This window comes from Vulpes lagopus, chromosome 12 (genome assembly GCF_018345385.1).
Source record: "Vulpes lagopus strain Blue_001 chromosome 12, ASM1834538v1, whole genome shotgun sequence".
Classification (NCBI taxonomy): Eukaryota; Metazoa; Chordata; class Mammalia; order Carnivora; family Canidae; genus Vulpes; species Vulpes lagopus.
In genome coordinates, this window is record NC_054835.1 from 25,897,737 (window position 1) to 25,910,318 (window position 12,582).

Here is a 12,582-nt window from a genome sequence, read left to right on the forward strand (position 1 = left end):
TAAAATTGAGCTTATGGCATGTTAAGGGTGGGGGAGAAGGAAAAATAGAGCAAACCTAGGTCCCAATCAGACATGTTATGATATCATGTAGCCTGTAATCCTTTTTTTTAAAACTGATGTCAGCTTTTTACCTCCTTATGTTCAGTAATTTAAATGGAATTTTGACTTCTCTTTTCTATTAGTTTCTTTATTTTAAAATAAGTTAGAGTAGCTATGAATAGGAAAGAAGTTATGAACTTATATTTAAGTTAGCTCATTTTTTATTTGTATATTACTTATTAGAATGTAGAATCAAGTAAAAATTGAACTAAATCTTGAATCATAATTTTTTTTTACTCATAGAAGTCAGTACTACCTTCTTGATTCAGCTGAGCATTATATAATTCTGCAAAGTACTTCTGAGTTTTTATGTGTGTTTCCTGAATCTAAGTGAAAGAGTACTCAAAATTGTTCTTCTTGAATTTAATTCTAGCTTTGTTGCTGATGTTTGTTTTTTTTTAAAACTTAAGAGCTACTCTGTTTTTATAATGCAAAGCATTAGTTCTCTTTTTCAAATAATCTTTTCCATATTTATCTCTAAGATAGTGACTGAGGTTCTATGCACGAAATCCTATGTTGTCAGAATTTAATTCAATATATTTGTGGGAAGGAGTGGAAACTAAGTCTACTTTTACATATATTTGAAATTTTACACAATAATAAGATAAAGTCTCTCACTTTTTACTTTTTCATACTCTTTCTTTGCTGTTCTTTCTCTCTGCTCTTAGATGGGCAGAGGCTATTAATCATCTGATGTTTCCTTCTGCTGCCCTACTTTATGAACTTAGATATATTCTGCATTTCCTTTTCTTTTTAAAAAGTCACAATTCCTAGATTTTTAGTGTGTATATTATATCCCCTTATAGACAATTTAGTAATTATTTATTTATTTATGAAATAAATTATATGCATTTGAGTTATGTACCTTGAAAATAATAAACACATATTGCATTGCTGACTTGGCTTTTTATCTCAATTCTCAGACCATTTTATTTTTGCTGAATTTTTGCATTCTTTTTAGCATATCCCATATTGAAGTGTTTAAAGAGAATAATACTTATGTCACAATGAATACTTGGTTTGTAATTTTAAAACTTTTCACATAGATTCACATAGATTTACACAAAACATAGATTTACAAAAAAAAAGTTAGAAGACCAGTGAAAGAAATTCCTCTATATCAAGATCTCCTGAATGTTAACCATCTAACTTATTTACCTTATCATTCACATTTTCTCACTCTGCCCACACGTGTGCAGGCACACCACACACACACACACACACACACACACACACAACAGTATATTTTTCTTAAATTGTCTTAAAGTAATTTGTAGATTAGTAACACCTTACTCCTACAAATTTCAATATATAAATTCTAAAGATTAGGATATTCTTTTTATAACAATAGTATACTTATCAAAAGAAGAGATTTTAAGACTCACTATTAGTTTTTTTTCACATAGTTGTTGTTTGTAATGAGTTCTCTACTTGTGGCAGAGCCTTTAGTTCACTACAAATTACCCCACCTACAATCCTTTTTTCCCCATCCCTTCCTCTATTCTTTCTCTTGCTTTCTGTTTACACATATCAACAGTGGCCTATAAACATTTTGATAATAGTATTTGTAACTTATAGTTGGCTATTGCTAGATTATAAGACTTAATACCCCTAAGCCGCTTTCTGAAGGGTTTGTTCATTATATCCAGCAATTGCTCTAGTGGACTTCTCTTATCACCCCAACATTTGGTCATAGAATTTTCAGAATAGTTTGTGGTTTTATTATCTTAAAATCAAACATTTTCATGGAAATACATGTATTTTGCCTTAGCAAAAGTAATATTTGTTTTATTATTATTTTTTAAATATTTGCTTTATGAGAACAAAATACATTCCCTTAGTTTCTGGTTTTGATACACGCTGAGATTTGAACTACATCCCATACATTTCATGTCATTAGATTTCATCCCATTAGATTTTAAAGGCTTTATTTATTTCATTTTTATTAAATTTTTTTCTTACTATGAACAAATCTCAATCTGCAGTTAGTTAATTTGCATTAGTTCTATTAAACTTCATTATATTTGCTGAGAATTTTGATTGCCATTTTAAGGTCACCAGAGTGATGAGCAAATGAGTTTTTCATTTTCTAGGTCTCTTCATTCTGGAAATTACAATTACTCTAACATTGCTTCTATGACATGTCTTTGCTAGCATTTTAAAATAAAGTTATCATGGGACGCCTAGGTGGCTCAGTGGTTCGGTGTTTGCCTTCAGCTCAGGGCATGATCCTGGAGTCCCCAGATCAAGTCCCACATCGGGCTCTCTGCATGGAGCCTGCTTCTCCCTCTGCCTGTGTCTCTGCCTCTCTTTCTCTCTCTCTCTCTCTGTCTCTCATGAATAAATAAATGAAATCTTAAAAGAATAAAAAAGTTAACAGGAAGTATTTAACATGGATTATGTAGAAATAGAACACAGAGCTGACTCATTTATAGACATGTAAGTTCTGTGACTACTTCCAGTATACTTGATAATGTATCTAATAAAATTATATGCCTACCTCGGTTAGATCAACATAAATAAATAAATAAATGGAATATGGAATAAATAAATCCAATGTTCTACATATTTGGCATAAAGGCAAAATAAGCATAAAATGTTGTATTTCCAGCACAGAGATTTCTAAGGATTACCTAGGATCCTATATTTAAATATTCAAATTAAGATAGAAGCCTCAGTTCAAACCTTCAGGGGATAGAATGTGTGCTTACCATATTTCACATCTGCCTTCTTATTTTTGGAAATATATATCCCTGGAAGCCTGTACAGTGTCAAGGACCATCTGTCTTACTCCAAGACATGCACAAGGCCAGTAGAACTACAAATGGCAAAAGACAGATGTATTTACACCTCCATGTTCTGTACCTTGAAGCAGCACTTAGAGGAAATAAGGCCTATTTTGGCAACAGCTGTTGCTTAACCTGACTACAGTATACACTGATGAAGGCAAAAGAAGTGCTAGAAATCATTTGGTTCAACACTCATCCAAACGCAGTCCATTTTCTTCCAGTCTAAGACTAAAGGATTGGAAAGACCTCCATCATATTTTTATGATACATAGATAAAAATGATTCTCATCAAGTAAAATGAACCTGGGTGCTAAGGAGTTGCTTATTATTTTGGAGTGTTAAGTATTTATAGTAGTGATTAATTAAGCAGCATTTCATAGATGTTTGGTCGAGTTAATAAATCAAGTCAGTGATAAAGTTTTTTTTGAATGCCTCCCTATATAAAATTAAGTAGATAATTTTTCATCGGTATGCTTAAATTTATGTGCATTAAATCTAAAGTTTACTAATAAATACACATCGTTTTTTAGGCACAAACAGAGAGCAGTAAATTTTAAAAAGAGATCAGAGTAATTTCAGGGAATGAAAAATGTAGACATTGGTAATGAAGTCACTTCCTTGCTCTTAGCTAACTGACCTTTTTAGTGAAGTAAGCATGAGATGATTTTTTGTCTTTCATAAGTTTCCTTTTTCTTAAAAGGAGCCACTTCTGTTCCTTTTCCCTGTCCCCATCTTTATATTTATTCTTTGGGAGCAATTTGACGTGGGTGTTAGGAACCTTGGGCCCTTCTCTGTAGAAATAGGTTAAGTCATGTAGTGGAAGGATATTGACTTAGGAATCTGATGCACTGACTTCTCATTTGGTTCTGCTACCTATTACCAGTGTGACCTAGGTAAGCTTCTTCATGTGAAGAATATAAGTTTATATGTATGAATTTTGATTTTTCAGCTTTACATTGTATGAATTCCCACCAGGGCTTTGGTCCTATCACCCGATTTCTAAGCTTTACCCACAGTTGAGTTCTAGACCAGTGCTGAATAAGAGCTTCATTAGGAAAACATAGATGATTGTTCCTTTTTTTTTTTTTAGATGATTGTTCCTATTTAGAAATGGAAACATTTAATAGCATTTATTTTATTATCTCAACTTGAAATTTGTACACCAAATCTGCCATAGAGCTTGCTAAGTGAGTAAATGACATTGGCATAATGTAGGCCTTGAAGAAATTTCTTCTACTGAAGAAAATGGCTTTTTCTTCTGATTCAGTTAGATCTACCTTGGCTTATATACACAGTTTGGCCTGAGCCCCAAACCTTATAAGAGAAACTCTGAGAATTAAATGGGAAATATTTGGAGAAAGACACACAGGTACAGTAGCAGATCATAATTCTCTATGTCCCGGCCCTGTCTTGTATGGATGTTAGTTTTTGATAGTGAAGCTATAAATCTTTGGTCCCAGATATAAAGTAATGGACAGTGTATTTTCATTAGAATGAATATGGATATATCTGCATGTATAATATACTTGCCATAGTTGAGTTTACAATTTTTGTGCTCCATCAGTAGAGTACTTAAAGTCCACCTTTGGTTTGCATATGTTTACTTGCATATGTTTGTTCCACTTTATCATAAATCTGTGGATTTTGTGTTTTTTTTTTAATGAAGTCTACTATTAAAAATCAGCAGGTATAACTTTCTACAGAAATTTGACAGTCTATGTTCTAGTCTCTTTTCTGCAGCATCTGGCAGAATTTGAATATTATCTAATGTTTTTCTAATGCAAATCTTGACTTTGTAATTTATTTTTTTAAATTTTTATTTATTTATGATTGTCACAGAGAGAGAGAGAGAGAGAGGCAGAGACACAGGCAGAGGGAGAAGCAGGCTCCATGCACCGGGAGTCCGATGTGGGACTCGATCCCGGGTCTCCAGGATCACGCCCTGGGCCAAAGTCAGGCGCCAAACCGCTGCGCCACTCAGGGATCCCCTTGACTTTGTAATTTAAAATTGCATGTTGAGTATATCTCAAATTAGGTAATATAACTGTTGTTTCAGCTTTAATTTGCTTTACAGATCACTAATTTGACAGTAGTGCTATAGGTCTCTTTAGTAGGGAGTGGTTAAAATTAAATTAATGAAACACTAAAAGTAACACTTGAAAAAATGACACGAGGACTCATTTGCTCATATGCATGTGTGAATTTTGTGCCCATTTCAGTAGCTGCTTAAGGGATCCACAGAATGTAGCAGAGTCATTCCAGTTCCTAGAATATGTTGGTAGAGAATATGGTTTTACTTTACAATTTTACAGATAGTGTGGTATGGCATTTTCTCTACTTTTTTTGTTGTTTAGTACATTTATTTATATGGGCTTATTCCTTTTTCAGTTTTATTGAAAAATAATTGACATATTTTACTATATAAGTTTAAGGTGTGTAGCTTGATTGTTTGGCTTGTATATGTTGTGGAATGATAACCACAATAGGTTCATCTAACATCTATCTTCTACTGATACAATAAAAAGAAAAGAAAGAGGAAAAGAAAAAAGGAAAAGCACTTTTTCCTTGTGATGAGAACTCTTAGTCTCTTTACAGCTTCCCTATATGTCATACAGCAGAGTTAAGCTGTAGTCATGTTGTATATCACATCTCTAGTACTTATTAATCCTATAACTGGAAGTTTGTACCTTTTGACTGCCTTCCTCTAATTCTTCCTCCTTCTCCCACTCTTTGCATCTGGTAACCACAAGTGTGATCTCTTTTTCTATGAGATTTTTTTTTTTTTTAAGATTCCACATATAAATAAGATCATACAGTATCTGTCTTTCTTTGACGTATTTCACTTAATATATTGCCTTCGAGATCTTTCCATGTTGTTTCAAGTGGTCAGATTTCTTCATTTTTTAATGGTTGGATAATATTCCACTGCATGCATATATGTATGTATCTCACAACATTTTTATCTGTTGGACACTCAGATTGTTTCTGTATCTTGGTTATGGTAAATCATGCTATGAACATGGGGGTGCATATCTTTTTGCATTTGTGTTTTTTTTTCCCTTTAGATACATTCTCAGAAGTGAAATTGCTGGATCATAGGGTAGTTCTATTTTTAAGTTTTTGAGGATCCTCCCTACTGTTTTCCATAGTGGCTGCACCAATTTATAGTCCCACCAACAACGCACAAGGATTCCCTTTTCTCCACATCCTGGCAGCATTGTTAGCTCTTATTTTTTTGATGATGGCCATGCTAACAGGTATGAGGTGGTATTTCATTGTATTTGTTTTTTATTTTATTATATTTTAATTTGCATTTCCCTAATCACTATTGATGTTGAACACCTTGTAATGAACCTGTTGGCCTTTTGTGTATCTTATTTGCGAAAATCTTTATTCAAATCACTTGGCCATTTTAAATTGGGTTGTGTTTTGCCATTGAGCCCATGTGTTCTTTACATATTTTGCTATTAACCCCTTATCAGAGAAATGGTTTGCAAATATTTTTCCCATTCTGTAGGTTGTCTTTTCACTTTGTTGATGGTTTCTTTTGTTCTGCAGAAGCTTTTAAATTTATTTTTAATTTTGTTACTTGTACTTTAGGTGTCATATTTAAAAAATTATTACTAAGACCCATGTCAAGGAGCTTTTGTTCTTGTGTTTTCTTCTAGGAGTTTATGATTTCAGGTCTTACATTTAAGTCTTTGATCCATTTGGAGTTAATTTTTGTCAGTAGTGTAAGATATAGGTCCAGTTTCATTTGTTACATGTGAATATCCAGTTATCCCAGTACCATTTATTGAAAAGACTGTCTTTTTTTCCATTGAGTATTCTTGGTTCCTTTGTCAAATATTAGTGTGGACCATGTAAACTCACGATTCTGTTCCATTGGTCTATTTGTTTTTATGCCAATTCCATACTGTTTTGATGACTATAGCTTTATAGTATAACTTGAAATCAGGAAATACAATGCCTCTTGCTTTTTGTTCTTTCTTAGAATTTCTTTGGCTACTTAGGGTCTTTTGTGGTTCCATATAAATTTTATGGAAGTTTTTTTTTCTACTTTTGTAAAAAATGCCAATGGAATCCGGATAGGAGTGGCATCAAATCTATAGGCTGCTTTGGTAGTACTGACATTTTAACATTAATTCTTACAATCCACGACCATAAGCTACCTTTCCACTTATTTGTGTCTTCTTTGATTTTACTCATTACTGTCTTGTAGTTTTCAGAGTAGAGACCTTTCATCTTGTACTTATATTTGTTCCCAAGTGTTTTATTGTTTTTGATGCTATTGTAAATGAGATTGATTCCCTTGTTTCTTTTTTCAAAATATTTGTTGTTAGTATATAGAAACATCAATTTTGTATCCCATAACTTTACTGAATTCATTGATTAGATCTAACAGTTGGCCTTTATTTTGTTGAGATACGTTCCTTCTGTGCCTAATTTATTAAGAGTTTTTAATCATGATTAGATATTGAATTTTGTGAAATTCTTTTTTTGTGTCAGTTAAATGATCTTATGACTTTTTTTCATTCTACTAATATGATGTATCACATTGATTGTTTTGTGTTTTGTTGAGCCCTTCTTGCATCCCCAGGATGCATCTTACTTGATCAAGGTGAATGGTCCTTTCTAATGTGCTGCTGAATTTGATTTGTTTTCTTGAGAATTTTTCTGTCTTATATTCACTAGGGATATTGGCCTGTAGTTTTATTTTTTAGTGGTGGCTTTTTCTGATTTTGGTATTAGGATTATGCTGGCCCCACAAAATGAGTTTGGGAGTGTTCCATCCTCGGATTTTTTGGAAGAGTGTAACGATTGGTGTTAATTCTTTAAAGGTTTGATAAAATTTGCCAATTAAAGCTATTAGATTTTCTATTTCTTTGTTATTCAGTCTTGGTAAGTTGTATGTTTCTGAGAATTTTTCCTTTACTTCTAGATTGTCCAGTTTGTTGACATATAGTTGTTCATAGTAAATATGGGCTCATTCTGATGTCTGTTATGTGAGTGTCTGAATTATCATAAGACATGATCAATTGAAAAATAGGATTTTCAGAGTATGTTCATAGAATTTTTCTCTTAGGCTCTAATTCTTTAACTCTAGAGGTGATTGAACCTAATCTTTTATACCTTTTATAGAAGGTGGAGTCGGGTTATAGAAGACTTTAGAGGATTCAAAATCAGATCTAGTTTTACTTTTTGATTGCATTTAAAAAATCTTCACGTTTGCCTTACTTTCAGCTTGTAAGACCAAAGCTTTTGTGGTTTTATGTGGCATTTAACAAAATGAATCAATGTTTAAAAACTTACATGGTATCACTCTTATGATATAAAACACAATTTCTTCTTGTCTTCTGAGAATCTCCAGAAGAAACTGTTAATGATCAAGTTGTTTCACGTTGCACTATAAATAAATCTATAAAAAATATTTCTGGATTTTTAATCTCTTGGCCAGTCCTGATGTTTTTCGATCAGAACTCAGCTTAAAAAGGATATAATTGTGACAAAGTGAAAGGTTTTGTATGGCAAGATTGTTAAACCTGCTGAAACTTAATACTGTTTAGAAAACACAGAAATTCTTAATATCTGGACATCATAATTTGAGTTGCATATGTTAATACAGACCATTTTCATTCAACATATACTCCCACCCACATACTCTCTTCCTCTCTCGAACTACTCTTATATACCCTATATGATTACAACTGTGGTATTTTGAAGGGGGAGGGGAAATCATAGGTGAAGACAGCTGGATCATGGACTTGTCCTTTGTGACTTTATATTTTCATTCTTTTGCTACTGAGAAAGATGAAGCAGGCACATTTCAAAAGAACAGCTGACACTACCCGTACGAAGTCAGTAATTATGTCAGTCACTCTAATTCTTTGGAGTTTATGGGTCTTCTTTTACATGTATGTGGCAGAGGTCCAGTTTGGAGGAGTGGGTAAGAAGTGGGTAAGTATAGATTGGGAACATGCCAAGTGTATACTAAAGCAGGTCCTCATTCAGTTTCTTCGGCCCTCTGTTTTCCCCTTGAGCTGTGTTAGCCAGTTGATCCTTTTTTGACTGAAGAAGGGTTACTTTTAGCTCACACAATTGGGTTATGCTGTGAACAGTGAGAACAGTATTGTCTTTAAATTTGACAATGCTGCTGCTTAGTACAGGCCTGTTTACTACAGTGTTTGGAGAGTTAACCATGCGTTTTAGGATCGTGGGGAAGGAAATGGCTGTTGAAATCTTTTGTTGATAACACATTACTATTGCCTAGAAAGGAAAATCTAGGAGATTTTTTTTTAAGCCTGTGTTTAATTTGTTTGGCAAATACGTGTTTCCTTTTTATACATAAGGAAACCCAAACCTAGGAAAGGGTATTTACTGGCGCTATAGGTGGGGAACATCAGCTGGTCTTTTGAAATGTAGAAACTTGAAGGTTTTGTTTCATTTTTGTTTGGTTGGTTTTGGGGGCCAGTAGAGAGCCTTTTAAGTCATAAAGGACTAAGATAAAACATTCAAATGTTTTACAACAAATTAGCTGTAGTCTGATACTTAGAATGAGATTGGAGACTGTTTGGTGTTGATATAATATACGCTGAAGAGCGACTCATGTCTAGATGTTCCAGATGGTCAGCGCTTGTGTCAGAATCATTTGAACTGTTTGATTATTTCATATGCCCTGCCTAATGAAGAAACTTCAAGGAAGTTGGGCACAGTATGCCAACAATGACCTCTTCATTTCAGAAGTATTTGTGGACATATAAAAACATATTGAAGCTTCCATTTTCTGATCATTTCTGTATGGCATTACTGTTTTACTGAGATTGGAGTCTTCGAGTGGTCTCGGTTATTTAAATCATTGTTTGTCAGAGTTCAGGGTGAGCTCCAGTAACATTTTTTTTTCCCAATATAATTTGTGAATCATGAAATCAGATAAGGGGATTGTGACTAACTTTTTTTCTTTAATGAAATAGAATAAAATAAAATGCAGTTTTGCTACTGGTTCTGTAAATAAACAGCTTTGGCCTGAGCTAGCAGCTTGTTAGAATCTCAGGTCCCTCCTCAGACCTACCCTGTCACAATATGCAGTCTTAATGTACCTAAATCCCAACATTAATGTTTATGATACATTGAAATAGAAAATAGTAAAGTTGATTACAGACAAAAACCACATTCATTAAATTATTGTTTCATTAGGTGTATTCATGTATATATATACCAGCTTGTGCCTTAAAATGTATTTCTGCAGGTCACGATTAAAAAAGTTTGAATATCCACTATTTAACAAGGATAACAACATCATATCTTTGGTTGTGTTCATATTAACCATGAGAGAGATGTCCTTGCTTTGCATTGGCACCATTTCTGCGGTTATTTTTCTTTTTCTTCAGTATCTCACTTCTTCCAACTCGTTCTTTCTGTTATTAGTTTCTCTTAACCCTCCTGTTCTCTTGTTTCTTCTGTGCATCTGTCCTCAGAATTGTGCTCTGCGCTGTGAAAGGATTCTATCCAAGTTTCCGTTTGCAAAACTCAACTCCCAGGCAGCTAACTGGTAATCAGTTAGCAGGAACTTTTTTTTTTTTTTTTTATGATGTTTTTAGCGTCAGAGTTGAAGAAGAAACCATCCAGGTTTTGCCAGTGTGCTTTCCTTCTCAATCTGTGTTTCACTTCCACATACCGGATGCCAAAGCAGCATTTTGTTTGGGATATAGTTAAATCAGCCAATCCTCTTTGTGTGCAGATATGCATAGTATGTCTGAAATGGCTGTGAACAGAATATTAAAAGAAATATGTGTCACCGTGAGGCCTGAATTTGTATCCTCATTTGCATTTAAAATAAGCAACTGTAGCCTTAGTTTACAGTATTCTGACTTAGCCCAATGCAGGCCAGGTGGGAGAAGCCAACCTGTAGCACTCTTAAGAGAAATACTCATTTTCTGGAATATGACCCTACACGGAAATAAATCATACTACTTATATTTGGTGTTTGTTCCTTTGGCCTTCAGTACACAGTTCAACTTTACTTTAAATAAGTCTCTTGGAAAATATACGCTTTCTTTCTGTGGCTCTGAGGCTACAACCGATGAAGAGCAAATAATGCTTATCAAATTTTTTATTGCATTCTCTTTTGCTGATTTTAAACATTTCGTGTCCTACAACCACACATCTGTTGCTACTGATTCCACTTTTTTCGCCATCTGATGATTCCATTTAACTTGTACTTTGTTTTTAGGGCCTCAGAAGTGAAATTTATTTTATTTTACTTTAGGAACCCTCCACGGGTATTCCAGAAAAGGGGGAGAAATAGACCATTTTGAAATCGCTCATCCTTTGAAAATTAAGGGACTTATTATTTCACGGCATTCTGGTGATTGGTTATATCAGACTTGTTAGTATCTACGGCAGAATTGCAAATGATTATTAATTTTTTCAGTGATTTTATCCAAACTCTATTAACAGTATGATATACATGTATTTGTTAATGTGAAATGAGTTTTCCTCTAATTTTCTGTGCATTTTCCCCCCTTTTCCATGAAGGCCTTATCTGTTTGGAGCGGGGTGTTTTTCCATAAAAGCTCCATGGTGAGTCCCAGTTCAGTCCCGCATGCCTAATTCATTTGCTGTACTCTCAGAAAGTAATTCTGTTTTGTACTTTTGTTTTCAGTTGCATGGCCTGATCACAGATAGATGCACCAAATTACTGAATAATTTGTAGAATGGACATGAATGTTGATATTTAAGCTTTAAAAGAGCAGATTTTTAAATTTTACTTCATTTCTTAAAGAGTCAAATAAAAATCAGATTAATATTTAAAAATGAGAAATTAGAAGGATTCTCTCAATGCTAGTGTATGTTAGAAGACAAGGCTAACACCCACGTTTAATGCTTTGAGTATGATAGTGATAGAAGCTCCCTACACATTGTGTTGAACACTCAAAGAGATGATTAATTTTGAAATATAAATATATTTAAGATATACTAAAAATACCCTATAAATTTTAACTGCATTTTATTTGGTACCAAAGCAATAGAGTTAGTTCTATTTTGAGGAGTTTAGGTATTTAAGGATCTCCTTGATGAGGAAATTTGTGTTTCATTTCATTAAAACTCCTAAATAATTTATAATTTTGAATTATTAGCACCAATTCACTGTAACTTATTCATTTAGTAAGTTCTTATAAAACAATGCATAAAATACAATTTTGTCAGTCTTAGACATGATGGTCATAGAAAAGAAACAGTATATTTAATACTTTTATGTAAAGATGTGAAGTAGAATGTATTTAGGAGCTGCTGTCTTTAACATTATGACTAAGAGTTAGGGCTCCAGACTCAGACCTGTCAGTCGAAGTCCTAAGTCCCAATTCACATACTACTTACCTATATGATCTTGTGTCATTTTCTAAACCCTTTATGTTTCTTGGTTTCCTTACCTGTTAAATGGATTACCAGTAGTGCCTACATCATAGGTTCATTGCAAGGATGAAATGAACTGACAATATGAAGTGCTTAGAACAAACAGTACCTGGCATATATAGTAAGAGCTCAGCAAATGTTACTTGTTTAAGGGGAAAATACCATTTTTGAAAAGAAGCTTCTTTAAATTAGATTTTTTTTTTCACACTTTTAGGAGTTAAGTGAGCCAAAAGGAAATTTGGGGCAATGTGTAAAGTATATCAATTTTATAAATGTAGTC

At 33.4% G+C, this 12,582-nt stretch overlaps 1 protein-coding gene across 7 annotated transcripts in view; it reads left to right on the forward strand.

Annotated features, from left to right (window-relative positions):
• Positions 1–12,582, forward strand: part of BCAS3 (BCAS3 microtubule associated cell migration factor) — a 592,235-nt gene that overhangs the window by 265,016 nt on the left and 314,637 nt on the right. For 4 of the 7 annotated variants that reach the window (XM_041723949.1, XM_041723952.1, XM_041723955.1 and 1 more), the window contains exon 17: positions 11,424–11,468. The exons of the other annotated variants lie outside the window; for them this stretch is intronic. In XM_041723949.1, coding sequence (XP_041579883.1) covers positions 11,424–11,468 — 45 coding nt within the window. The remainder of the gene's footprint in view (positions 1–11,423; positions 11,469–12,582) is intronic. 7 annotated transcript variants of the gene reach the window in all.